At 60.8% G+C, this 27331-nt stretch overlaps 1 protein-coding gene across 18 annotated transcripts in view; it reads left to right on the top strand.

The window, feature by feature from the left end:
- ABLIM2 (actin binding LIM protein family member 2) overlaps positions 1-27331 on the top strand; it is a 147115-nt gene that overhangs the window by 56140 nt on the left and 63644 nt on the right. For all 18 annotated transcript variants that reach the window (XR_013446236.1, XR_013446235.1, XR_013446240.1 and 15 more), the window contains exons 4-8: positions 1705-1820; positions 8362-8488; positions 11242-11335; positions 20261-20348; positions 23275-23333. Coding sequence is in view for 2 of the 18 variants with exons in the window: in XM_078068341.1 (XP_077924467.1) it covers positions 1705-1820; positions 8362-8488; positions 11242-11335; positions 20261-20348; positions 23275-23333 (484 nt within the window). In the remaining 16 variants the exon portion in view is untranslated. The remainder of the gene's footprint in view (positions 1-1704; positions 1821-8361; positions 8489-11241; positions 11336-20260; positions 20349-23274; positions 23334-27331) is intronic.

The raw sequence follows: 27331 nt of genomic DNA on the forward strand, positions 1-27331 counted from the left end.
AGAAACAGGACTCAGACAGGGTAAGTAACTTGCCCTGGGATACAGAGCCAGAGACCCTGTCAGAGCACATGCAGGGAAGGCGAGGACCCCCCGCTCTATGCCAACAGCCCACATTACCAGGCCAGCTGTAAGACTCTAAGAAGGCCTGGCAGAGCACAGCATTGGCCACAGGTGATACCGCTCAAGGCCTCAGCTGCAAGGCTCCGGGCCCCAAGAAGCCAGGTGCACACGGCTGTCTCACAAGCCTGGGCAGGTGGGCCAGCTCAGCCTGTATTTGTCTGGATGAATGCCAGCTGTACAAGGTGGGGGCTAGGGCAGGCTCCGTTGGGGGGAGGCATGCTCCCAGCTTGGGCCTGGCCCAGGGCTGGTGTGACCCGGCAGGCTGCGTGGGGAGGCCAGGCAGGAGGGGGTGCTGCGTTAGGCCCCCCTGGAGGCCTTCAGTCATTCACTCGTTCACTCACTCATTCACTCATTAGCAAGTACCTACTGAGTGCCCGGATGCTCCATGGATTGTCAGCCCTGAGAAGGCAGAGGGGAGACATGAAGTTTTAACCCGAGGAAAGGGCATGTCCTGGTCCGGAGAATTCTGCAGGCTACTGCCCCAGAGCTCAGGTTCTCTGGCTGGGCTGAGCAGGGGAAGGAAAGTGGCCCCAGGGCAGCTGGGAGCTCAGTGGCAGCAGGTGGCTGGGATGGACACCGGCAGGACACTGAAGTCGGTCTTCCAGCCCCTGACTGCAGGGGGCCTGTCCCTCGCTTGCCGACGGGCAGCCACCTTACCCATCTCCCAGGCACCGGGGGGGACGTCCTTGGTGCAGGGAGGCGAGGCGGCTCTCTTCTGCCTCCACCCAGCCTGCACCGGGGCTGGGACTCTCTCTGGATGCAGAATTTCAGCGAGTGCCCAAAAAATAAGCAATCAAGGTAAATGATATTTTAATGTGGTATTTAAAAAATTAAAAATTAGTGCAACGACATCCATGATAAGCAAAATGCCCAACTTAAATAGAGATGGATATAACGTGCGATACCTTGTTGTCTACAAGGCCTGCTGTACGAGGCACTGACTTCTTAGAGGCCCGAGTAGGTGTGTAAATCATGGGGCTTTGGAGCCTGGACGGGTCTTGGTTGGACTCTGGTTCTGACTTGCATCAGCTGTGCGTCCTTGGAAAAGTTAACTATTGTCTCTGAACTTCAGTTTTCTCACCTATAGAGAAAAAAATGAAGGAAATTCCAGCTTGGACAAATGTCCCGAAGCTATTACATGAGGCGTGCATGTGGGGTATCTACCGTAATTCGTGGCACCTAGCACACAGTAGGTGCTCAGTAAATGCTAGCTGTTGCCATTGTTGTTGAACTGATATGGACAAAGCATCCTGGGTGGTCAGAGGAGGCAGGGGGATGGAGGAGGGGGCGGTTGAGGCTGCCTGGCTCGTTGCCACGTGCCAAACACGGGGCTGGCCCTCCCTGCTCCTCACCAGGGCCCTGCCATCCTGCCTGTTTGTGCAGTAGAGGGCCGAGCGGGACTCACGCGGCAGGAACGCAGGGGTGCCTGGGTGGGGAGGCCCTGCATCCTCAGCCTGTGGCGCCTGTCCCCACAAGGCCCCGGGGGAGGTGGTGGTATATTGGGGGGGTGTCTGGCCCCTCCTGCCCCCACCCAGGAGAAGAGCCGGAGGTGATCCTGGCTGGTCACGTGCTGTCTTGTTGCAGGCTGCCCTTCCCGCCGGGGGACCGAGTGACCTTCAACGGGAAGGAATGCATGTGTCAGAAGTGCTCCCTGCCCAAGACAGCGGGCAGCAGCGTGCACCTGTCCCAGGGCCTCTGGAGTAAGTGGGCACCGAGCGGCGCGGGGGTGGGGTAGGGACATGGGGGGCTGGCCTCCTCAGGGCCCGAGGAGGGGCCTGACCCCACGGACCCGAAGCAGAAGCGGTGGGAGTGAAGGGTGACTGTGGACGACAGACACAGGAAGGGAACCAGGGACAGAAGTTTTTAGGGGGCTGTGCCCTCCAGCCTGGTCTAGCCGGCCTCCTCCAGGAAGCCTCCTGGCCTCCTCTGGTCCTCCCCCCTACACACACACACACACACACACACACACACACACACACATTCAGCTCCACAGATAATTCTAGACCTTCCAGAAGCCCTTTGGGGGAGCCATTAGGAGAGCACTGAACTCTGGGCTCCCGAGGTCGAGAGCTCCTGGGTTAACTGCTCCAGGCCCTGGGAGCAAGGCCAGGGTTTGTATGCAGTGGTACTCAATAGATGCTTGTTGGATGCAGAAGCAGACTGTCATGGAACAAACGTGGGCTGGAGTGTCACTGAGTGTGCAGGGCAGCGAGAAAGCAAGGCGGGGCAGGCAGGAGCCTGCCTTCCGCAGCTTCTGCGGCTCTTCTGGGCCGGACGTGGGACGCGGGGACCGGGAAGGGGACCCGGAGCTCCAGGGCCCGCTGCTGCCAGGCTCCCCGGGCAGAAATGGAGTTTCAGAGCCCACCCTGCGTGCCGTGGTCACGGTGTACCCCAGTGCTGGGGTCGCGTGCCCCTCGACAGAGGAGGGCTTTCTGCTGACCTCCAAAGCCAGCCCCTCGCTCTTAGTTCATTCCCTGTCCCCGTGAAGCACCTTCTTCCCACCTCAGGTGTTGTGTTGAAAGTCTCTCCAGGGGAGATTGCACCTGCAGCCTTCTAGACGCTCAGGGCTGGCCTCGGGGTCTGGGAGTAGTTTTGCTCTGTGAAAGGAGGCAAAGTCTTCATCCCCTGGGGAGGCAAGCTAACAGCAGTGCTAGCTGGTCAGGCTGTGGCTTTGGGGCTTGCTGGGAGAGCCCTCCGTTCAAAACTTTCTCTCCCACTGAGGACGGGATTGCTTGAACTTCTGAGAATTTGCTTTGCAATCAGTACTGTTATAATTAAATCTGAAATAGTAATCAAAAACTCTAACAAGCAAAATCTAAAAGGGGGGTGAGATTAATTTGAACAGTTTGTCCAGAGCTCCCCGGCAGCCTGAGTAAAAAGGGAAATATGCCTGAACCCGGACTCATTGGGAATATTGTGAGAGTTTTAAAAGGCTCTGACCTTTCCAAATGTAAATTTATTTTAAAATACCCAATTTACCTTTCCAGAGGACAAATGCTCCCCTGACCCTCAGATGGTCTAATAATGTGACCTGCCCCCTCTTCTGGTCCACAGTGAGACTCTCCAGCTTAGCACCTTTTTTGTGCCTAGAAAGTGTTAAACATTCATCACCAGTTCTTGGTTCCTGTGTGGATGTCTTCAAAAATCTTCCGAATTCCTGCTTCCTTTTGTGCCCAGAGCAGCCCTGCCAGGCAGGAAGCCTCTTCTCCTTTTATAGGTGCAGAAGTGCCCCGGTCTGGTGGCATGGTGGCTGTGGGCCAGGCGCCCCGTGGCCAGCTAGAGAATGGTGCACCTGAGGCTTGAGCCAAGGCCTTCAAACCCCAAAGCCGGGGAGCTCACCCTGCTGTGACCAGATGTTTTGGAGGAGGTGGCCTTAGTTCTGAAACTTGACACAGAGGTTCAGGTAGGTGGGCATTGAAGGGAAGGCACTACAGAACAGGGAGAAAGTGGAAGGTGCCGTGGGCAACCACCAGACCCTTGTGAGTGGACAAGGGGGGCTGCTGCGTGGGGACAGGGAACAGAAGGAAACGGGAGAGATGGAAACCAGAGGGCCAAGCCATGCCAAGGAGTCCCAAGCGTGTCCCGGAGGCAACGAGGAACCGTAGATGGTTGTTGAGTGAGGGATGCTGGGAGGAGCCCGACAGTGTGGTTTGCCTGCAGGTTGCGGGGCTGGGGAGGGGCCGCGGCCCCCTGCAGCGGGGTGCAAGGAGGAAAGCCGTCCTCCCCTGGGGCAGCTGTGGAGGTAGGAGTCCAGCTGGAGTCCTGGGCCCTGAGCATCCTTCAGAGTCCCTCTTCCGCTCTCTGGCCCGGAGCCTGTTGCTTAGGAACAAGATAAGCGCTTGGCATTGGACGCCCACGCCATTCCATCCCTGGAGGAGCACACCCTTCCTTCTGAGGCTTGCACAAGAGTGTCTGCCCTGGGCCGCCTCCCCCACCGCCCGGGGGAGGGTCTCCTCCCCGAGAGGGCTTGTTGCTTCTCCTCCTCCCGGCTCCCCTTCACTGGCCTCCCCCAGCCTCCTGCTCTGACCTGGTTGCTGGTCTCGCTGTCACAGGGCAGCCCTCCCTGGGGGGCCTGGCGCCATGACATCAGGCGCAGCTCTGGGCCCGGCTGCCCCAGGTGAACCCTCCCAATCACCCCTGAGTGCCCTGGGCAAGCTGTGTCCCCTCTCTGGGACTGGGCGTGGGGTCAGAAGTGCGTGTGGGCATGGGGCAGGGCGGGCAGGATGTGGGGCCTCGGGGGCACGGAGTGGGGAGCAGCTTTGTCCAAGCTGAGGGGCCCTGGGGCCTGTTCTTGGGCTTGGCCACCCGTTCCGCACCCACCCCGGCTCTGTGCTTCTCCGGCTGGGGCTCAGCCCTACCAGGGCATAGATGGATTCACACCCAGAACCCAGGGTCACCCTGGGGCTGAGGCCTGGAGGCCCCTCCAGAGTCAGCAGGAAGGGGGACAACACCAAGGGTCCACAGCCCTTCCCTCTGAGACCAGCTGGTCTGTGGCCCTTGGAGCTTCTGTGTCTTCTTCCCTGAGAGAGGCTCCCCTAAACCCCTCGCTGGCCCACTCCTGCCTAGGAAACGGGGCAGTGAGGCTGTGAGGTTATATGCCCTGTGGGTTGTACGGCTGGGGGGCACCTGCCCTTTGGGGTGCTGCAGCCCGCAGAAGGCAACTCCCACTCCCGGCCGCCTTCCAGCCGTGCGCCTCACGCCCCTGTGTTGCATCAGGGGTGGGTGTCTCCGGTTTAGCTCAGAGCCCCAGTGCGTGGGGCGCGCTTGAACGCTCTTTCTCTCTCCCAGCTGCTCCCGGCTCTTCCACTCAGTTTGGGGCTTTCAGAGAAATGACAGGCCCCGCTCATAACATGTCAGCATTTTCACGTTTTAGACCTCGGTGGGCTCCATGCTTTCCAAAGTCAGTCTCAGATTCGACTCAGAGCCCTCCCCTGCTCCCCGACCCGGTTTGACCTGGAGGGCAGGGGCGAGGGTGGGTCCCACCTTCCCCAGTTCACAGCTGGGGCGCAGAGAGGCCGCCCCACATGTCCTGTGTCCCACACAAGTTAGTGGCAGAGCTGGAGATCCGTGCCACATCTACTAGAGGAGGGAGCACTCTGGGGGAAACAGGAAACTGTTTGGAACTTTCTAGAAGGGCCGTGTTGGGGCGGCAGCCCAGGCCCATCCCCGTTGCTGTGATGAGCCAGTCCAGGGTGTGTGGGTGAGTGGGCGGATTCCCACGACCTCTGCCCCAGGCAGTGGGGACACACTCCCCCGAGGACATGCCCTCTGCTGATGACTGTTGGCGTCAGGACTCACGACAAGACTCTGTGCTGTCCTTTGCAAAGCCCTACAAAGTGACGCTGAGCTCCAGTTGTGTTTAGAAAGTGATGATTGCTGTTTCCACGACAACGGTCCTTTGTGCATGTTGCTCTTGCCTCCAAGGTCAGGGCTTGCTGTTCGTGAGACTCTGCCCCAAGTTCGCCGCGATGAGTGAGGGGCTGGGGCCGGGTGTCAGGTCCACATCCCCCTGCAGCCTCAGCTGGCATGCTGACCCGGAGCCTCTGGGCCCTCCCCTGGGGCCGGGCAGGAGGCAGACTGTCCCGTCCAAGGTGTCCTCAGATGGCTACCGCGGGGCATTGGGCCACCGGGTCTTCCTGTCGTGACAGCGTTCGGCCTCGTGTGCGTCGAGTCGGCTGTCAGGCATGCCCGTGGGCCTGTGGCTGTTAGCTCTCCTCAGCCCTGAGACACGTGTGTGAGCCTGGACCATTATTATCCCCACTGTGCCGAGCACAGAGACGCGGCGTGACTTGCCCGCCGTCACACAGCGGATGGGGCAGCCTGGCTCCAAGGGCCGTGTTTCTAACCACGGCTCACCCTGCCTCTCCACCAGCCCCTGGCGCAACGCGGCGTAGCGTGCTCCTCCGCCTTGTCCCCAGGAGCCAACTCCCTGTACGAAGGGAGTGTACGAAGCACGCTAAGGCTCCGAGCCGGGTACTCGACTCTGGCACCGTTGACAGCTGGGGCCAGATGATTCTCCGCTGTGGGACCGTCCCGTCCACTGGAGGATGTTGAGCAGCATCTCTGGCCTCGGCCCCCAGGTGCCTGGAGCGTGCCCCCTCCAGCTGCGACCATCAGAAGTGTCTCCAGACATTGCCAAGTGTCCCCTGGGGAGTGCAGTGTCCTCGGTCGTGAGGCAGTGACCTGGAGCTTACGGAGCGAGCCGCGCTCAAAGCCAGCCCGCTCGAATCCAGAACGGGCGTGTTGCGCTGTCTCTGGGCTGCTGGGACCGATGGAGGTAGTGGGTTGGGGAGGGGGTCTGGACGCCTCCTGAACTTGAGAGGGGCGGGCATTCTCTTGGTCCCCGTTCATTCACTCACGCATGCATGCCTTCGGCAGGTGTCCGAGCTGCCAGCCCACGCTGGGCCCCCAGGGTCCCCAGATGAACAAGCCGCCCTCTTCCCTCGCGGCCCTGGATCTCGGAGTGTGGTCCGATCTTTGGGTGGTTTCCAGAGTTGCATGTGGATTTGAACAGTGTGAGAATTTAGGAAAGCCAGAACTTGACCAACAGTCTTGTGGGCGTCAAGTATTTTCTGTTCTTAGAACAGTATGACACTCTGTCTGCCGAGAAGGGCAGGAGCGTGGGTCAGAGGAGCATCTCTGACCCCGCCCCGAGCCCCGTCCCCTTCCCCTTCCGTCCTGGTGGGCGGCACCTCCTGGCGCGGGCGTGGCGAGTGTGGTCTTCGCCTTTTGTCATTTAATGGGACCGCTCACCCCACCAGTGAGGAAATGGGGGCCTGCAGAGGACAGAGCTTGGCTCAGTGTGACCCCGAGAATGGTAGGGGCCAGGACTGGTAGCCAGGCCACATTCTTCCATCTTGGGGAGCGGGGTCCCCACTCTGCCTGCGAGCCCCTGGGCTGAGCCCAGGACTGTAGTGTTGCTCAGGGGCTCCTGTGGGCCGTGGGGGGCTGTTTGCCAGATGACTTCACCTTGTCTCTGCTCCTCAGGACCCTGTGGGTCCCCGAGGCCCTGCCTGTCCTGCCCCCGCCACACGCAGACACACACACCCCCCGCATGCTCACACAGACACACAGGGATGTGCTCACACACAGACATATTCACATAGACACACAAACACACGCAGACGCACACACAGACACACTCCCACAAGGACACACATTCATGCAGAAACACACGGACACATTTGCACACACAGACACAAACACACGCACATATGTGAATAGTCGCATGCACACACACACACACACACACACACATCCATGCACGCGGTCACACACAGAGGTGCACACTCTCACACTCAGCACACTCAAACATGCGCACCCCGGGCAGGTCATGCCGCCGGTCCCTGCACCCGGGGTTCCCCTGGCCTGCTGCACCCCATCATCCTTCAGCGCAGGGGACACTGGCTGTGGGGGCCCTGGTGCGGCCGCCCACACTGGAAGGCCTGGAGGCAGCTGGGCTGTGCCAGGAGGCCCAAGTGCTAAGGCGAGGGCCTGGGACCCAGGGGCTGTCGAGCAGGGACGGGCTGGTGCGGGGATGATAGTCAGGGCTCCAGAGCAGGTGGGGGCCCCGGGATGAGGAGCATGCATCATCTGGGGGGGGTTTGCCAAGGGAGGAAGCCCCGAGGCTAGCTGCCTGGGGCCCGGCTCCGACGTGGGCTGACACTCGCAGCAGAACACGGGTGGGGGACTGGGCGGTCTGTGTCTGGGATGCGGCACAGACGGCCACAGGAGGTCCTGACGAGAGTGGGCCAGGAGGGCTTCCTGGAAGGGGCATCCGGGCAGTGGGAGCTGCTGGAGGAAGGAGTGGCGGGGGGGGCACATCTCCTTGGGGGTGCACGTTGGTCAGGCCACTTAGGTTCACAGTCTGCTTGTCGACAGAGGAGGACAGATGGGGCCCCCCAGACCTGCTGCCTCCCCCCCGGGCAGCCCCCGCCCTGCAGTGCGCTCTTGTTCGAGGACACCCCAGCTGTCCGAGGCTGGCGCCCATCCTCTGGCAGGTGCGGCCTCTGTCATCATCCAGCCTAGGCTGCATGCAGTCAGCACTCAATGCCCGCGAGGGTGAACTTTGTGATTTGTTTTCTACACGTTCACACCATTCAGCACACCCAGCCGGACTGTCCCCTCTGTTCCCTCCCGCAGGGCGGCTCTAGGCACTTCTGTGTCGGGAGACCCAGTGGTCCGGGCCCCCACGCCTCCTGGCTCACAGTGACAATGTCCGTATCCTGCTCTTTCTTTCAGGTTGTGGGGGCTGTGGCACAGAAATAAAAAATGGCCAGTCCCTGGTGGCTCTGGACAAACACTGGCATCTGGGCTGTTTCAAGTGTGAGACATGCGGGAAGCAACTGGACGCGGAGTACATCAGCAAGTGAGTGGCAGGCTCCTCCCATGTCCCTCCTGTGGTCACGCCCGTCCTGTCTCCCGTGCGGACTCAGGGCCCTGCGTGTTTGTCCCCCCCCCCCCCCAACCTGGCGGTCTCCTCCCACCAGCCTGGCTTCCTTAGCGTGGTCCGCAGAGACCACAGCTCCATTTCTGTGGATCGAAACAGAGACAGTGCTCTTTGCCTTTGTAAATGCTTCCCCTTGCCCGTCCCTGGGGGTCACCCTCCCGTGGTGCCCGGATCACCTGCAGAATGCACGGTGGATGCCGGCTGACTCCAGCAGCAGGAGTGAGGGGAAGAGGGCTGAGTCGCCTCACCTGTCACAGAGGAGATGACTCAGCCCCAGCTCCAACTTCTGCAGTGCTTGGCCATCCCGCTGCTCCCGCAGACGACCCCGTGTCCCCAGACTGCAGACGTGCGGCCAGGAGGCAGTGATGGCTGGTCTGGGTGGGGGTCGGAGAGCACATCTCAGAAGGCAGTGCAGACGGAGCCTCTGGAGATCTTAGCCCTGAGCAGCAGCAGCTGGTTTGCCGGGAAGGGGTGCATTTCAGTCCCTGGGATCGGGGACTGCGTCAGGGAAGCCCCCCTACGGCCCAGAGTTTGGGGGTGAGCTGAACTGTGCAGAGCAGGCTCCTTCCTGCAAGTTAGGGAGCTCCAGGGGCAGCTAATGTGGGAGAGCCTGCCGGTTCTTGACGCCGAGGGAGCAGAACCGTCCCAGGAACTGCACACAGTCACACGCACACGCATGCACACACACCCGCGCACGTGTGCACGCTCATACACATGGACGCACTCGTACATTCATACACTCATACGCGCATGCACACGCACATGCACACGCATGCATGAGTACATGTCACACCCAGGGCATCCAGACCAGGTTGCCGATGTGCCCCGTCCATCTCCTGGCTGCTCTCGTACCTTCCCTGTACACGAGGCCACTCGTGGGGGAAACGGGGTGACGGGAGTGGGGGTCCTACAACCCCATGTGAGTCCATACTCATCTCAAAACAAAACGTTTTCAGTTAAAGCCCCCAAGCCAAGACGAGCCTCTGTCCAGGCTGGGTCAGGCAGGGGAAGGTCCTGGCCACTCCTCTGTCATAGTAAAGGGAAGGGGAGAGTGACTCCCTTGAAGGCAGCCCCAGGAGACAGAGCACTTTAAAATAAACTAAAACGTGCCCAGCCCCCAGGGTGCTTCCTGCCGTGGTAGCTCACCCACACGGCTCGCCTGTCACTCAGCAGCCTCCAGAACGGTCGCAGAAGTGACAGGGAGGGTGCGTTGGTGTTGCCATGGAGACGTAATCGTTGAGCCTCCGGGATTTGGGGCACAGACACCCATGGTGGGAATAACAGGGGCCCTGAGGTCAGTGGCGTTTGAAAGTAGACCTTGAGGTCTCAATTTATCTCTTCCTCTCCGGGAAGGAAGGGCTTCATCCTCTCTGGGGCTGTGGTCAGAGACATACCCTGCAGCCACGGCAACCCCAGGGGCTCATAACCCCCCACTGCCCTTCCCGTCCTGCAGGCCACCTCCTCCAGGAAGCCTTCCCGTCCTACGTCCTACAGAAGGTCCAGAGGGCTGCATTAGCCCTGGTCTTCCAAAAGTCGAGAACTCTTACCTTCTGTTGGCAGCTGCATAAAAATCAAAACCCAACCGGGAGTAACGGGGCAACTTCCACAGTGCGGGGGAGGAGAGATGTGTGCGGGGGAAGCGGGCACCCCTGCCTGTCAGTGGCCTCCACACCCGGGGGGCGGCCTGGTTAGCAATGACAATGGCCTCGGCCACCAATTGGCAAGTGCCTGCCGTGTGCTAGGCCACACCTTCTCGTCTTTAGACCTTACTATAATTTCTCCCATTTTATGGCTGGGGAAGCCGAGGCTCAGAGAGGTTATGCGACTTGCCCAGGGGCACACAGCGGGGGCGTGGTGGCATGTGAGCGCTAGCCTGCTCACTTCGCGGCTGCCCACCAGCTCCTCCCCACACGGAGCACGGCCACCAACCCAGGAACCTTGGCACCTCCTCCGGGCCGTCCCCCTGCCATGTCCTGTTGTAGTAACAATTACGGTCACTTTCAAATCAGCTCCCGCCACGGGCCAGGTGCTGTGCCTGGCCGTGTGCCCATACTGTCCTCCCGTCCGCAACCCTGAAAACCAGCTGCCTCCCTCACCGTGCATCCAGGGGAGGCTCAGCGTTGAAGCGACTTGCCCCGGGCTGCCCAGAGCCTCGGAGGGGCACCCGAAACCATGTGTCGCTCGTCACTGCTTCCCCATGCCACGAATGTGGTGCGCACGCTGTAAATATGCGTGCAGAGTGGACACGTCCCCCGCGGCCCTCCTGACCCCTCCCGCGAGGCCAGATGCCTCTGCAGCCACACCCGGGGACAGAGAGGCGCAGTCCCCACCCACCACCTATGGCACGTGACATTGCGTGGCCCCTGGCATGGGCACCTTTGTCACACACACCTTGTGGCTCATGATTTGTAGGGCGCCCCAGACCCCTTTTGGAGGGATTCTATTTACTCAGCACCCCCTGGTGAGTAAATAAGCTGTTTCCCATCCACACGCCCCACGTGGGACAGAACGAACCGGAAGGAAGAGCCACGTCGTCAGTGGAAACATCTTTGGTTTCCCAGATGCAGCCCTTATTCCCGCGGGTGAGCCTGGGAGGTGGCCACTAGCCCTCGCTCAGCCGCTGGGCCCCCAGGGGAACCCCGTGCGCATCCTGACGGCCTGTCTCGTTGCAGGGACGGGCTGCCCTACTGCGAGGCCGACTACCACACCAAGTTCGGCATCCGCTGTGACGGCTGTGAGAAGTACATCACGGGGCACGTGCTGGAGGTGAGTGGGCCGCTGGGCGCCCTCTGGGCCAGGTCCTGCTCCCAGGCCTCTGGGGGTGTCTGACGTTCGTGTGCGTTTGTGCAAGAATTAGTGCCCCTGAGTCTTTGCCTCCCCCTTCCTCCCAGCTCTGCCGGGGGACAGCTTCCTCAGCCTTCCAGGACCTGCTCGGTGAGGACCACCTCCTCCAGGAAGCCTTCCCTGGACACTGTCTCTCCCGTGCCCTCTATAAGCTGATAGAGTTGGAGAGATGGGGGTTGAAATCCTGGGTCCAGCCCTCCCATGTCTAGATGGAGGTCTGAGGCCTGGAGGAGTGAAAGTGAGCCCAGGAGGCAGGACCATGTGCCCAAAGGAGGCCCAGAGTGGTCGCCTGGCATGCCCAGTCACACAGCAGTCATGGGGTAGGCGGGCTTTCTGGGGGGTGGGAGTTTCATGGCTCTGTCTCTATGAAAAACACATGTAGCATGCACTTTGGTACAGTTGCTCAGTAAGATAAACACCATGGGATGACCACACCCCACCCACCGGGTTGTCAGACCCAGTCCATTCCTCTCCCCATTCTTCAGCCCTTCCTTGGCTCTGTGCTGGGGCCTGCCCATGTCCCCGGGAAGGCACAGGTGACAGAGGACCTCAGGGAATCGAGAGGGGGCCCTGACCCTGGTAAGGGACTTGGGAGCCTTTCCCACCAGGTCACAGAGGGGCCTCTGGGTTTGGGAGGGTAGGTTGGGGGATGAGGCTGTCGGGCCCCCACCTGGCAGTGACACTGACAAAGGCTTCTGAGCCAGGGAATGCCTGGGTCATATTGGCATTTTAAAGAGTGTGGGGCTGCTGCCGAGGCTGGAGGCTGGTGCTGGTGGCCAGAGGCTGGAGGCTGGGGACAGTGGGATGCGTGGGGGTGCCCTTCAAATCCCCAAGGATTCCTGCCCTGCCTGCACTCACACCTAGTGCCTGGCACATAATCGTCGTCCCCGGTGCCGCGGCAGAATTGTACATTGAGCGCTGGTTTGCTTTTCTCGAAATTACACTTGATGTCCCTCCGAGCAGCAGGGACAGAGTTGCTCCAGGGCCTCAGCCCCACCCACTTTCCCTCTTAGGGCTCTTTTGCCCCTCCACCCCAGGAGTGCAAAGGGGAGGGGGGTGCCCCACCCACCCCCCAGGGCAGGGCCGCCTCTCCCCTCATTCCCAGGGTGGGAACCCCCCCTCAGGCCAGCGCCCAGTGGGAGGGCCCAGGCTCTGCAGAGGGGCCTGAGGGGGGGTGTGACTACACACTCATGGTCTGTGGAGAGTGTACAGAGCACAAATCGGAGGGGGGGAGATCACAGATAATGCGATCATAGGTAGCTGAACTCTGGCTGGTTTCCTTCCAGTTTTTTCTGTCTCCACGTAATTCTAGTTGAGACCAAACCGTTGGTACAACATTATATTCTGAGTTTGTCCAGTTCGCATTTCCTAGTTAGCAGGTTCCCCTGTTTTTGTTTTTTTGTGTGTTTTGGGTACGTTAGGCCTTTTTGTTAAGCAGCTGTATTGGAACATAGCTCATATAGGTGGAGAGTGCGGGGCCCCCGCCCCCCCCGGGGAGTGTAGTCTTTATGAAATCCGAGCCGGTCTGCAGCTGAGAACGTGGGTCCTCACTCGCTCTCGTGACTTCCTTCTGTCCCTTGATGCCGGTCCCTCTGATGGTTGAGTGGACCCCAGCGCCTTCATTAGCTACTTCCCACGTGCTGCCTGCTCACATGGGGCTGGGGTCTTCATGGGCTGGGGTCTTCATGGTCGTCAGCTCCATCTGCGCTTATGGTCACACGACCAAGTTAGTCTGCGGGCGTCTTGTATGTATCGTCTTGGGTGGTGACGTAATATTGATACCCACATCCTCTGAATATGTGGACGCAGACTATGACCCTCTTCCAGGACGCCATGGCGCTATAAATATTAGTGACAGGGACCCGCCTGCCCCACTGCCAATGGTTCAAACCACGTGTCTCTGTTCCCCGTCAGACCTTCTACTCTCTCCTGGGCTCCCACACATGTGTGCTGGACCATCGGCCACCCCGAGCAGGTGGCAGAACTAGACTTGAACCCGGGCTCCCCGGGCTCCTGGCTCCTGTTCCTTCCCCACGGTGCAGCCTCTCCCCGGGTGTAGACGCCGGTTTGCGTGTTGTTTTAGCACCGTGCCGCATGTGATGGCCGAGAGTGGGGTGCATCTGAGGCTCAGGTGGGCTGAGCTGTTGTTGCAGGTGTGTGGACCTAGCCTGACCTGCTTCCTGGCACCCTCCGGCATCGGCCCCTGCACCCTGGGGGGCGGGGGTGGAGACCTGACCCCAACCTTGCTGCCTGCCCTCAGCAAGCTCTGTGCTGAGCAAGAGAACATTCCAGTACCTCAGGGATTGAATGAGACATGGTCTGTGAAGTGTCCCCCAGCTCAGTGCTGGCCCCGTGGTAAACACTGGGGGTTAGGGGCTTCCTTATTATCACCAGGTAATCAGCGGGCCTCCCCTGGATGGGTGACCCCATGTGCACTGTGTGTCCTTGGTATTTAATGCTGGGCCAAATATAGAATGTGGGGGTTCGGTGTCTGCGAACGGAGCACCTCCAGTGCACTCCAGTTTATCGTCAGGAAGGGACCGTCTTAGTTACGAAGAACAGGAGAAAAACAGGTCTGGATTTTCCTCCTTGTCAGTGGTGGGGGATAAAGGCCTCCCAGGGAAGATTAATGCTTTTGTTTTTGCGAGTTCCCTGGCGTGGCTGAGTCGGCGGCGGGCTCTGCAAAGCTCTGAGCATCCTCCTTTGCCAGGCGGCAGCTGCAGGCGGGCAGAGACGAGCCCGATTCCGCAGGCGGGGAGCCGCCGCCCCCCCCCCCCCCCCCCCCCGCCACCACCTGAACTTGGCCCCGGGCGTGCCGGCGCCCCGCTGGGCGGGCAGTGGGCTCTCAGTGGCAGTAGGTGGCAGGATCTGAAAAAGAAGGAACAGGATCCAGACCTCTGGCTGAAGGCTGAGCGTGCCCGTCCTCACAGTCACATTGCCCGTTCCAGCCGACCTGCCTGGGGAGCAGGCCCTGGAGAGGGGCTGTGGGGGCTGGCCGATCGGACTGGGCTGTGTTGCGAGGACCCCGTGCAGGTAGGAGGCCTGGCCAGGCGCTTCGGAGGGCTGAGGGGGAGGCTGCAGGAGCCATGCGGGATTGCAGGTGGGTGGGCTTGCGGGGAGCTGGGACAGATCAGCCAGGTGAGACTCCCTGGGGCACCTGTCACCCCCCCCCGCTTTGTCCCCACCAGATGCCCGTCCCCCTCCGAGCTTTCCTGTCCTCAGAGCCCGAGCAGGGGAGCAGCCCAGGCCCCCTTCCCCGACAGCAGGAGCCAGCAATCTGTGCGGCGTCTGTGTGCGGCGGGCACAGTGCCATCTTGACGCCGGGCTCCAGAACGCCTGCCCGTCCCCCTGTGAAATGTGCATCCCGGGGCGACCGTGGGGCCTTCCCTCCCCCTTCCTTAGTTACTCCTAAATATGTAGCATCGTCTTCCCGGTGTCTTCCCCGATCCTGCGTGTCTCGGGGTGTCTGTCTCGGGGAGGCTGCTCCATGCTGGGGAGCAGGTGAAGGAGCCTCGTGGGTCTGGGGGGGACGTGGGAGGGGCTGTCTGCCCCCACCCTATTGCTGAGATGGACGGAAGGCTGGGGGTGTGGGGAGGGCTGGGGTGTGGGGGCAGAGGTGGGGGGCCTGGGGCGGTCCTCTGCATGGCTGGAATCCCCCACGGAGAGAGCTAAGAGGTGGCTACGGGACTGTCTGCGGGGACAGCGGTGTGACCAGACCAACTAGACCCAGAGTTCCATAAGGGGGGGCTGAGTGAGGGGGGCGAGGGGAGTCCCTGGCTCAGTCCTCGCCCTCGCCCCACCCCTGCCCTGTTCTCTGCTGGCTGGAGTGCTTCCCTGCACAGGTGGGAGTTGCGGGGGCGGGGGTGGGCCCTGCCCTCCTTAACCCTTGCGGTGCTGGTGCTGCTCTCTGAGCCCCACCTGCATGGTGCAGCCCGCCTGTCTCCATGGTAACGAGAAGCCCAGGGTCCCTCTGGGACCACTAATTAATTCCTCCTTCCCTCTCTCCCTCCCCCTGCCCGCCTTCCCTTCTCTCTTCCTTAACCCACCACTCACCTACAGACCCTCCGAACACTCCCTGTGTCCCCTGTCCCAGGCTGGTGGCGGCTGGGCTGCCAGCCTGCACTGCCCCCCCCCACCGCCCAGGAGCCCTGGTGGGAGGGGGGCCTCGCAGGCAGCTCCCGCCCTGGGTCAGGCAGCCCCTAAACATTTCTCCATTTCAAATAAACCATCCCCTGGGGCTACAGGACATCCGTTACTTGCTTTCCCCGTCTTCCTTTGGCATGCTCCATTTTACCCTCCTAAGCAGGTATGACTTGTATCAATGGGAGAAAATATGTTCCAAAGAAATAAAACCATTTCCTCAGGACGGAAACCAAGTCAGCTTCCCAAGGCCCCACTTCTCCCTCTCTTTTTGTAATTTGATGAATGTGTTTACTTAAAAAAACATATTCAGAAGCAATACCTGTTTATCATAAAATAAACGGAAAAATCATCCATAATAAACACCACCACCCAGACTAACTACTGTTAGCAGTTAGAAATCAGAGACCCCGAGCCGAGAGGGAACACGTGGGGTCAGCGATGGGGGGACAGTGGCAGGGGTGAGGTCAGGGGCTCTGGAGAGGGGGCTGCCGATCACACAGGGCTTCGCCTGCAGGGCCCTGCATGGTGAGGAGCTGGGCTCTTCTCCCGGGGGGACGTAGCTCCTGGGGGGTCGTAGGTCGCGGAGCCGATCCGGGAAGTCTGCGCGGCTGCCAGACACTCCGCTGAAGGCTTTCATTAGCTTCACGGTACATTTCATCATCTCGGCGCATGCTGGTGATGAGGTCTTTTCGACCTGCAGTCCGTTCTGGCCACTCCACAAGGACACTGGAGCTGTGCCTCGGGCCGGTGGAGGCCCGGGAGTGGCACGGGCGGCCCTCCGCAGCCTGGCATCCAGGGGAGCACACAGAGGGCCGCGGGGGCGCAGCCTGTTGTCCAGGGAGCAGAAGGGGCCAGGGGTGAGGGGACGCCTGCCTCCCATGTGCGGGGCCTATCCCTCTGTGCTGCCCACGGCCGGGTGCGGGGCGGGAGCTTCTGGAGCCCAGAGACACTGCCCGAGTCCCCGGGGCTGGCTGTGCCCTCGTGTCGGTGGTGGGACATGCTCCAGTCCCCTGCGCTGACTTGGTCCTGAGTAAGGAGCTGCGCTTGTTCTAGGCCCCTGGAGCCCGCCTTCCTGCGTTCCTCATGAGCCTTGTTCTGTCTTATTCAAGATGACAGCCACTTGTCGGAGGCACACACGTCACTTTAAAACCACGCACTGCAGAAGCTCATGAGCTTTTAATATTCTTCAGAAATCCGAGCCATCTTGAGACCCACCTGGCGCAGGGCTGGGCCATCTGCCCAGCTGGGGGCTGGGTGGTTGCACAGACCACACCCCAGGTGCTGACGCTCCCGGCCCGTAGTGCACGGGAATGGGGAGGAGAGGTTCTGAAAGGGCAGGGGCTGCAGCAGCCTCAGGATGACGTGGAACATCCGGTCACCGTGGCCACCGGGGGAGAGGACAGGAGATACTGTGGGGCCCAATACAAGGAGCCAGGGCGCTTTGACTTTGGACTCTATAGTGGGTCTTAGTCTGCCGGAGCTGCTGCAGCCATTCTGGGCCCTGGGTGCTGAAACCCCAGGCAGCGTTCCTGTCCGTGCTGGGGGCAGCAAGTCTGCCGTCCATTGGTTCCTGGGGAGGGCCCGCTGCCCGCACTGCAGACAGCCACCTTCTCCCTGTGCCCTCACATGGTGGAGACAGAACTCTGGTGTCCTGTCTTACAGGACACCGACGTCCTCATAGGACATCTCGGGGCTGCATGTGTCAGGACTCCAGTCCTTTCTAAGGCTGAAGGATATTCCACTGTGTGGCTGGACCACAGTTTGTTTATCTGCTTGCCCCCCGGGGGCCATTTGGGGCCGTTTGCACCCTGGAGCCGCTGTGAAAATGGCCGCCGTGGACACTCGCGTCCAAATTGTGCAGACCTGTGTTTTTGCTGTGCTCTCGCCTCCATTCTGTTCCAACCCAGGAGTGGAACCACCGGGTCCAGTGGTAACTCTGCGTCTCTTTTTGAGGCGCCGGCAGCCACACGCACATTCCCCCCAGCAGGTGCACAGGCGCCCCGCTCTCCCCACATCCTCGCCGACACGCACTGTCCCTTGGGTCTCACTTCAATTACGGCCACCCTAATGGGCATGGAGTGGCGTCTCGTGGCAGTTTGAACTTACCCTTCCTCCGTGACGGTGACATCCAGCATCTGGCATGTGCTCCTCGGCCACTTGTGTGTCTTCTTTGGAAAAATGTCTATTCGAGCTCTTTGCCCACTTTCTAAGTGGACTGTTTGTCTCTTTGTCATTGAGCTGTCCTCCCATTCCACAGGCTGTCTTTCCACTTTCTCGACCATGTCCTCAGATGCACAATAGTTTGATATTTGTGAGAAAAAACATACCTATTTTGTTATTGCTATTCATGCTTTTGGTGCCCAATCCAAGAAGGTACTCCCAAACCTGGGGTGAAGATGCACCCCTGTTTTCTCCTAAGAGATTTGTAGTTTTAGCTCTTAATTTCAGTCATCAATCCACCTTGTGGGTCTTGCTGACGTGTCACACACACAGAATCCTACACGAATCCTACAGCTTGATCGGTGTCCATAAACCGGACACATCTGTGTAACAAGCACCCCGATCAAGAAGGAGAACGTGCCCAGCCCCCGGGAACCCCAGGGCGGCCGCCTCCCTGACTCTAATAAAGGAGACTCATCGGCCTGGTTCTGCACTTCATGTGAATGTAATCTGTGCTCTCCAGTGTCTGCCTCTTTCCTCCCTCCTGGGTGTCTCAGGGTTTCCCTGTGGACTGTCCAGGGCAGGGACTGGGGAGCAGGTGACGCTGGGGTCAGCACCCGAGAGCTGGGACCGCCAGGCTGGGGGCTGGGAGGCCACAAAGGGCCACGCTCCTGGGCTCCAGTCCTGCTCCACCAGCTCTGTGCTGTGTGACCTTTCTCAGCTCCCTCCACCTCTCTGTGCACCATGTGGAAAATGAGGATAATAATGTAGCTCATAGGGCTTCTGGAGAGTGAAGACAAGGTAGCATGTGAAAGGGCCTCGGCTCGAGCTATGGAAACGGTGGTGGAGTTGCTGTTATTTTGGGGGGTTGAGGACGTTTGCCAGGTCTGGGTGGGAGTGCGTCCCCGAAGGCCGAAGACTGTGTATGCAGGGCCAGCCCCTCACAGCGGCCCGGGGCTGCCTCTCCACTCTGTGTTAATTCTCATCCGTGCGGTTGGGGTTTCAAGCCTGTCGTCTTAGAAACCGTCCCCACGGTTTTCTCTCTCCTCCTACTCAGGTGTAGATGCTCCGTGTAGATGCCAGGGTCTATCTCCTTCAGTGGGTGTTGCAGAACTCCTGCTGTTTGAGATCATGGGGGTTGTTCCCCACCAGTGGGAAGGGGGCCTGGGTGATGCGGGCACGAGGACAGGTCAGAGGTCACAATGTTTAAAATCACCGAAATGACTGCTTCGCCCTCATTCTGCCTGGGCCCGCGCTGCCCTGTGACCCTCTACTCGGAGAGGACCCGCCAACTAGCGGTTCCTGAAGTGGCCCTGGGTAGGCGTGGCCCCCGAGGGGCTCCCTGTCTAGTGGGGAAGAAGAAACCAGCAGGAGCCCAGACCAGGGATGTGTGCGGGGGAGGCTTTCAGGAGGAGGCGGCATTTGAGCTGCGATAAAGAACAGGGAGGGCCCGGGCAGGTGGAGCGGGGGAAGGTGCTCCCAGCGGAGGGATCGGGAGGAGGCTCCAGAGCAGGTGGGAGGACAATGGATGCAGCATCCCCACGCTCCCCGGGAAGAATCCCTTCGCCTGGATGCATCAGTGGGCCGTGCCACGGGGCACATCACGCGGGAGAGGAGCGTGTTCGGGATCCCTCCTCCCTGCCACAGGGGTCAGCTTGGGGCAGGGGTTCTCCGACGGCTCGGTGGTGAGGGAGGAGAGTGAGATGCGTGTGTGCATTTGAGCCCCTCCCGTGCTCATCCGCGGAAGTGCTGTTACTAACTCACATTCAGGAAGCGGTCATCGGACCTTCCCACGTCAGGGAAGACTGAAACGTGGTATTAGCACCACGGCTGCCAGCCGGCTGCCGCCCGCCTTACCCCAACGCTAACGATATTACCATGGAGGGGTGCTGAGTACGATAGTTTGGGGCGATTCTTCTGTGCCATCCAGAACTACGCCACGCCAGCCAATGTGATTAGTTGACATTATGTCTGTATTAATCTTTGCATTTAATTTAATGGATGCTAAGGATTATAAAAACAGTAAATGCTAATTGAGAAATTTGAGCAATAGGGAGATGCGTAAGACAGCCCACACCTCCGGTGCCTCCACCTGGAGAGTCACGTTAGCTTCGGCCTCCCCTCTGCCCTCTCCCGCTGCCCCCCCCAACTCCGGTACAGAGACGGACAGGACCTGGCCCCCCTGCCCCATGAGGGAGGCAGATCCATCAGCCACTGAGCCGGAGGAGCTGGGTGACACCCCTGCTCGCCTGGAGGTCGGGTGGTGCAGCTGGGTCTCTGCTCCCAGATGTGGCCCCTGGTGCACGTGGCCCCAGTGCATGTGGCCTGCTTCCACACCCAGTGCCCTGGACAGCCCAGGAGCACCCAGTAGACCCAGGCTCTCTCGGGTGCCGTCCTGAGACCCCGATGGATATGGGACATAGCACACACGCAGCATCTTCTGAGGACCCCTCATGTGGGCACACTGTCCCCCCAGCCAAGTGTGGCTGCTTCCGTGGCCCCTTTAGCTTCGGTAGAAACACCTCTGTTTCGTTGTCTTTACAGGCAGGAGAAAAACACTACCACCCACTGTGTGCGCTATGCGTCCGGTGCGGCCGGATGTTTGCGGAAGGCGAGGAGATGTATCTTCAAGGTAAGGACAAAACCGCGTTGCCCCATCCCCTAGGGCAAGACAGGAACATGCCCTGGGCCCGTGCCCCGTCCTGGGTGGGAACTGGTGGGTGGCCTGTGTCACCTCTCTAGCCGGGAAGCCCCCCACCCAGCCCAGTGGCAACGTGTGGGAGGCAGAGAAACGGGACATGGTGACGGCCCGGGGCTGCTCGGCCCCTCCCCAAGACGATGGGTTGGGTCTGGAGACCCCATCTCTGCAGCCACTGTTTCTATTCAATGATCCGTCTGTGTCCAGTGACCCCGGAGGCAGGCCGAGCAGGGCTGGGCGGATGGGAGAGCCACACACAGGCTGTTTCATGACCTCATGGGCCGGTCGTCTTGGGGCTGTGTGTCACACAGGCCTGCCTTTCTGAGCCCAGCCTCGTGGGGTGACGTCGCTAGGCTGGCCTTGTCCCCGGTGTCCCCTCTTGTTCCTTGAGTCTCTGCTTGAGAGCCCATGAAAGGGGTCCTTTGCGCCCCCCCGCTGCTGCTGGGACGTCTGGGTGGGAGGGGGCCCCCTCCAGCATCACCCCCACCGTAAATAGTGCTTTCAGGCCTTTCTGATGCCCAGCACAATGGGCTGGGACCGCAGCATGGGGACAGGAGCTCACCATCAAGAGGGACCCAGTCTCAGGGAATAAAGGCGCTCTTCATGGCTCTGGGCTGTGGCTGGCACCCCGTTTCTAAAGCGAGTCCTGCCATGACTTTCTGTGGGATATGGAAGCCAGTCCCATCCCCTCTCCCAGCCTCAAATTTCCCAGTCGGTGTGACAAGGGGTGGACCCGGGTTGGAGCACCGGCCAGGGCCTCTTTGGGGGGGGTCTGGCCCCCGCCCAGCCTGGACACCCTGAGACCCTCTGCCTGGTCCACCTGGATGTTGGGGCTCCAGGAAGGTGCTGACAGGTGAATCCCGTACAGTCGAAGCTCTGAAAAGCAGGGGTCCCAGTGAGCCTCTCAGCCTTCGAGGAGGACGGGGCAGCCCACCCCCTCCCTGCCACCACCAGCACCACCTACCATGGGGCACACCTTTCCAGTAAATACAGGGGAGGGGCTGTTGATGCTCAGTAATGATCAGGGAGACCCAGATGAAAAGAATAATTAGATACTACTTTCCCCCATTGGGTTGACAAGGACTGAAAGGAGGGTCGCGTCCCCATTGTGAGGAATCAAGGAAATGGGCCTCTTACCTGGCTGGTGTGGCAAAACTGGGAAATCGTCAGAATGCATCAGGAGCCTTAATGTCCACACGACTCCATTTCTAGGAAGTCCCTAAGTGAATGCAGGGGTGTGCTGGAACTGGCGTGCCACGGAAGCCCCCCAACAACGTGACTTTAGAGATAAAACACTGCAACCAGCGGGCGAGGGACGGATAAATCCTCCTCTCCATGTGGGATGTTGCACGGCCCTCACGGTTATGCTTCTGATATTTAATTACGTGGGGAAACATTCTAGACACTTTAAACAAAAATCGTAGGACATAAGACTATGTACAACGTTATCCGCATTCTCTGAAAAACGCACGGGAACGCTAAAGAGCTGCCCGAGCAGAGGGGCTCAGGGGTTATAGGCGGTTTTAATTTTCTTATTTATACTTTGTTGGGTGTCTTTAATTTTTAATAAGGAATATCAGTGACTTACCTATTACTTTGGTAATCATAGCTGTCAAAAATGAATGTTTTACACACACACACACACACACACACACCCCCTCAGTCGTGGTCTCCCCAGGAGCTCCAGGCTAATGCAGACGTTTTGCCAGAGCGAGGCAGTAATAAGTTGCCCCCCCGGCCATTAGTTCATGTGACCTGGAAGCCTTTGCAAGCCAGAAATAGGACGTCGCTCTTTCCTTCACACACACTTTTAAGTGCCTCTCACGCGCCAGGCCCTGTGTGGCTTGTTGGGCGGCAGGGAGGGGCACGGAACAGACACAGCCCCCTCCTTGATGGGGTATGAACCTAGACACAGAGCTGCGGCGGCCAAGGGGGCGAGGGGGCCAGGCTGAGATCCAGGGAGGCCCCGGAGGGAGAGCAGGTGCTCCGGGCCCTGAAAGCTGGGGCGCAGGGAGGGCGGACACGCACCGAGCCCACCCGCACTGGACATACGGCGGTAATACAGCGAACGCCTATGCCACGGCTCACCAGGCACCGTTCCGGTGTGTTATTACCCCAGATTAACCTCATCGGATTCTCCCACTGGCCTGATGAGCGAGGAACGTTATCAGCCCTGTTTGCAGATGGGGAGAATCTGACACCTGGAGAACCTGAGTTCGAATGAGGAAAGGGCGAGCACGTGGGGCCCGTGGTGCTCTTGTTACCTTGATGGTGCTGGGTGTTGGCGTGGGTGGTGGGGCCGCACTGGCTGCTGAAGAAACTGAGGCAGGATCGGTCTCAGGACCCAGGGAGTCAGTGAGAGAGTCAGGCTGGCCCTGCTCTTCACCCCACACCCCGGCTCCCACCTGAGGTTCCCCCTCCTGCCTCCCGGCCGAGAGCTCTTGCCCCCCAGCCTCATTCCCATTCCCGAGGCTGGTTCCCACCCCAGCTCTGGCCCCAGCCCCAGCCGTGCCCGTGGTTGGGCCGGGCTGCTACCCCCGTACCCATGGGCAGCCCATCCTCTCTCCCCCGCCTCTGAACGAGAAGCCACCTGACACCCCTCTTCCGAGAAGCCTCCTCTGGGCACCCCGGGTGTCCCCAGTGCTCACAGTGGTGCGCTTCCCGTTCACTGTACACCCCCGGCCCCCCAAACTGGGCCATGAGCCCCTGGGGCCGGGCAGCCATCTGCTTGCCCCAGGCCCAGCATCCCCTCCAGCAGAGCGTCCGCGTGTGGACTACCAGCTCCCCGCTTCTGACTCCCTGCGCAGCGTCTGCATCGTGGGAAGTAACACAGCCCTCCCTCTTGGGGATCTGTCCGCAGGTTCCTCCATCTGGCACCCGGCGTGCCGACAAGCAGCCAGAACTGAAGACAAAAACAAGGTTGGTGGAATTTACTACTTGCTCCGGTGTGTTCTTCGGGGCCCGTGTGCCGTCACCCGCGTCTGATGGCTCCCTGGCTGGTCACACCAGGCCACGGGCCAGGTGTCATGAGGCCTGGGGGTGCTGAGGATGGTGCGAGGTGGGGCGGGGCGTCTCGGGGCCTCCCTGTCCTGGCCCGCAGACCTCTCCATGGGTCCAGAGGGCATGAGGGCTGCAAAAGCTTGGGGACAGCTATGACATGAGCGGGTCTCCCAACAGTCCCCAGATCGTCCACACTTGGGACACCAACTGCAAGGTTGAGGGGCCCCAAATTGTGATCAGTCTCAGTCATTCATGGGAAGGACTCACAGACTCCCTGAAAACTATGATAGTCACGGTTGGGGTTTATTACAGGAGGGGATACATGTGGAATGAGCCGAAGATAGAGGCACGTGGCACAGGGTCTGGGAGGGGGGCAGACACAGAGCTGCTCCTCTGCCCTGGAGACTGGACGGGGGACCTGCCGGTCTGTGTAGGACCACATGCCCGGAGTATTGCCCAGCAGGGGAGCTCTGTGTCCAGAGATCTTACTGGGGCTCCATTGACTGACTGACTGACTGACTGATTGACATAGTGATTTCACTAGGTCCAGTGGCATGACCCTAGACCACCCCAGATCACACGGTTGGTGTCTCCAGTGTGGCCGGGCCCCATCCTAAGACTTTTGGGTGTGGTTAACCCCCTCCCTGAACGGACACTCTGACAGTGGACACAGATCACCTTCCAGGGTCAAGGGTGCAGGCCGGACCTCTCTCTGGGCGAGGCCAAATTCTCTACCGCTCAGAGGCCCAGCTGGGCGCCAGGCACAGGTGAGGAAGGAGGTGGGCACGGACCTTGTCCTCTCGGGACTGACGTTCCAGGGAGAGACAGAAATTGACCCTTACACAAGCAAATTTGCAGCGAAGGCTGTTGGTGGGAGACCGAGGACGCCAGTGGACGGGAGGAGGGGAGGCAGGACGCATGGTCAGGAACGGCCTCCGGAGGAAATGGGGTCAGAGCTAAGTCTGCAGGCTGAGACTTGGCGGTCCTGGAGGCAGGGCCCCGGGCAGGGCGGACAGACCCCTCACCCTTAGCTCTACAGTGTGGACACAGCCCTATCAGCAAGCCCAAGCTGGTCCCATCCCCAGAACTTGCAGGTTTGGGGAATTTCTCGTGGGGCTGGAGGGAGACCCCACAGACTTGGGCCTCTGAGCTTCACAGGGATGTTGGCTGGTGGAGGAGACCCTCCCCACACCGGCCCCCGCAGATGGGTGGGCCCCAACCCAGTGCGGCAAACTCTCGATAGGCCTGCGCTGAAGGAAGCCAGCAGAGGGACAATCCCCCATTTCCCTTAGAAATTGCTTCTGGTGGGTTTGGAAGCCCCCGCTTCCCACGCATCTCTCACGCTCACCCTCAGTCATTCAGCACAACCTCACCAAGCCTCTGGCTGTGGCAGGCCCTGCTCTTGGCCCAGGGCACAGAGGTGATGGAGTCCTGCCCCCACGTGCTCTGGGCATGGGGGGGCACACGTGCACGTCATGTCTGGTGGCTACGGGGACCCGAGCACAGGGGGCACTGGGCCGGGGTAGGAGGGCTCCGTGGAGAAGAGGCACCTCCTCTGTGTCCCCCAGGCCTCCCCTCACCCGCGACAGCCTCACGCTGTTGCTCAACCCCTTTCTGTGGACGCCGGGCTGGGCCCGAAGGTGGGGACTGCGCCCTGGGCTCCTCTCTAGGGCCGGCCCTGCCCTTCATCTGTGACCTTGTTTCTCAAGTGGTGCCGGTTGCTTTGCTCAGAGTCCTCAAGTGTCTACAAAGGCCTCTGGTTTAATCCAGGTCAGAGGGTCCCCTTTGACGCCCACAGAGAGGAGGCGCGCTCGGCCTGGAGAGCCCCCGTGTTAGCCCTGGTGGGCACAGACCGCCAGCTGGGTGCTGCTCAAGCCGCGGGCCTGGGGGCGCAGACAGGGAGGGGCCCTGAGGGTTAGAGGCCCAGGGGTCCAGCCCCGGGGTACAGGGAGTGGCAGGAGCTGCAGTGCAGGGGCGAGGCGCCCTAGGGCAGGTGTGTGGCCCCTGCCCCCTGGGGTCGGCCGCACCTGTGTCTGCTCCTCCGTCACCCGAGCGTCCTCTCAGGCCGTGCAGAAGGAAGCGAGGGGCACAGGAAGCCCCACAGCCTGGGAGTGGACCTCGGGGGGATCCAGTGGCCAGGCCCACTGCTCCCCAGGCACACAGATGACCCCTGCCACCAGTTCGGCTGAATTCGCAGAACTGTAGCCCAAGTTCTAGAACACTGGGACTGGGGCCGGGAGCGCTGCCCCGCCTTCCCCCTGCCCCTGCTCCTCCATCTCTAGGACCACAGTTGCCGCCACTTGCCTGGGCCCCGGGGGCCCCCACTGCCAGGGGGCCCAGGGCGCTCGCACTGAGCATGTGCAGGGTGAGGCCCGTCCCAGGCCCAGCACTGGGCAGGGGGAGCTGTGCGAACATGAGGTTGGGGGGCAGATCCACGTGATAGCCGACCTCCCAGCTCCAGGGACGCAGAGCGTGGAGACTACGGGAGGAAGCTGTTGATTGTATTTGTCCCTGGGGCTGCTGTGACGAATGACCACACATTTGGTGGCTTAAAGAACCACAGACATCTCCCTTCCCTCTGGAGGCCAGAAGGTGAGGATGGGGGGCAGGGCTGTGCTCGCTCTGGAGGCTCTAGGGAGAGCCTTCTCCCCCTCCGTTCCCGGGTCTGGAGGCCGCGCGGTCTGCTCCTGACCCCGCCTCTGTCACCACCTGTGCCCGGACCCCCTCCCCCGTGCCCTCCTCACCTGAGATCCCAGGGAGTCCACCCACGGCACCGGGAGTGACCTACCACCCAGGCCCCTTAGGCACATCAGGCTCGGAGTCCCTGTGGTCGCACGTGGTAATACGTTCGCAGGCGTGGGCATGCTCGTGTGCTCGTGGAGGGCAGGGAACGCCCAGTTGGTCATGTACACGACTCGGGTCACGGTAAGTGGCAGGGGCACCCTGGTCTCCCATGGCTGACATAGCTCCCGATCCCCTCTGTAACCGCCCCTGGGCTACTCCAGGCCTCAGAGATGAGCCAGGCAGCATCCCTGACCTAGAAGTGACCGCAGGGTCCTGACCTTTGTCGGTGGGCCCCTCCCCAAATCCCAACCCGAAGGCCTGCCAGAGGGACCTGGAGGGAGCCCACGTGCTGAGAAGCCTCCAGGCCCGTCTCCTGAGAGTGACCGGGTGAGAAAGGGGGAGTCAGCCCGCGGCCGGCCCACTCAAGGACAGGTCGGGACGGCCAGCCCTGCCCCTGGATTCTGGAGCCGGCCGTGGAGCTGGCCTCGGGGCCTGCAGGGAGCCCAGGTCCGGCCAGGCCTGGCAGCAGCAGGCCCCTCTGCTCTCAGCCCAGAGGTCAGCCCGCCATGACCGCGGCCACTGGCCCAGAGGTAGGGAGGTTGTCTGAATGCCGGACGGGGAAGGAGGAAAGGGTCATTGCCCAGCCAGGCCTGGCTTCCTGGGCCGTGTTTCTGCAGACGCCCCGCGAACGTCTGGTGCCAAGGCCGTCCCTTGAGAAGAGCTCCCTCCTTGGGGCCGTGCCCGAGGCTGGTGCGCACAGGGCCTGCCCTCTGTGTCCTGGGACAGGATCCAGGCCCCGGTCATGCCTGCTTGTCCCGCATTTCACCCTCCCTCCCTCCTTCCGGCCCCTCAGAGCCTCCTCTGTCTCGGAGAAGTGAGAACAGACCCGGGGCGGGGCCGGCAGTGAGCGGACGGGGCTGGCACACGGGTCCCCTTCCAGATAGTTCTCCTGGCCGGACTGGCTGCTCCTGGCCTGCGAGACAGGACAACAGAGCTGTACTTTCCTGTACTGTTCATTTTGTGCAAGCCGGTTAAGGAGCATGAAACAGCCAGCCCCGGGTCAGCTCCGGGTCAGCTCCGGGTCAGCCCTGGGTCAGCCCTGGGTCAGCTCTGGGTCAGCCCCGGGTCAGCCC

Source organism: Halichoerus grypus, chromosome 3 (assembly GCF_964656455.1).
Source record: "Halichoerus grypus chromosome 3, mHalGry1.hap1.1, whole genome shotgun sequence".
In the NCBI taxonomy this organism is placed as follows: Eukaryota; Metazoa; Chordata; class Mammalia; order Carnivora; family Phocidae; genus Halichoerus; species Halichoerus grypus.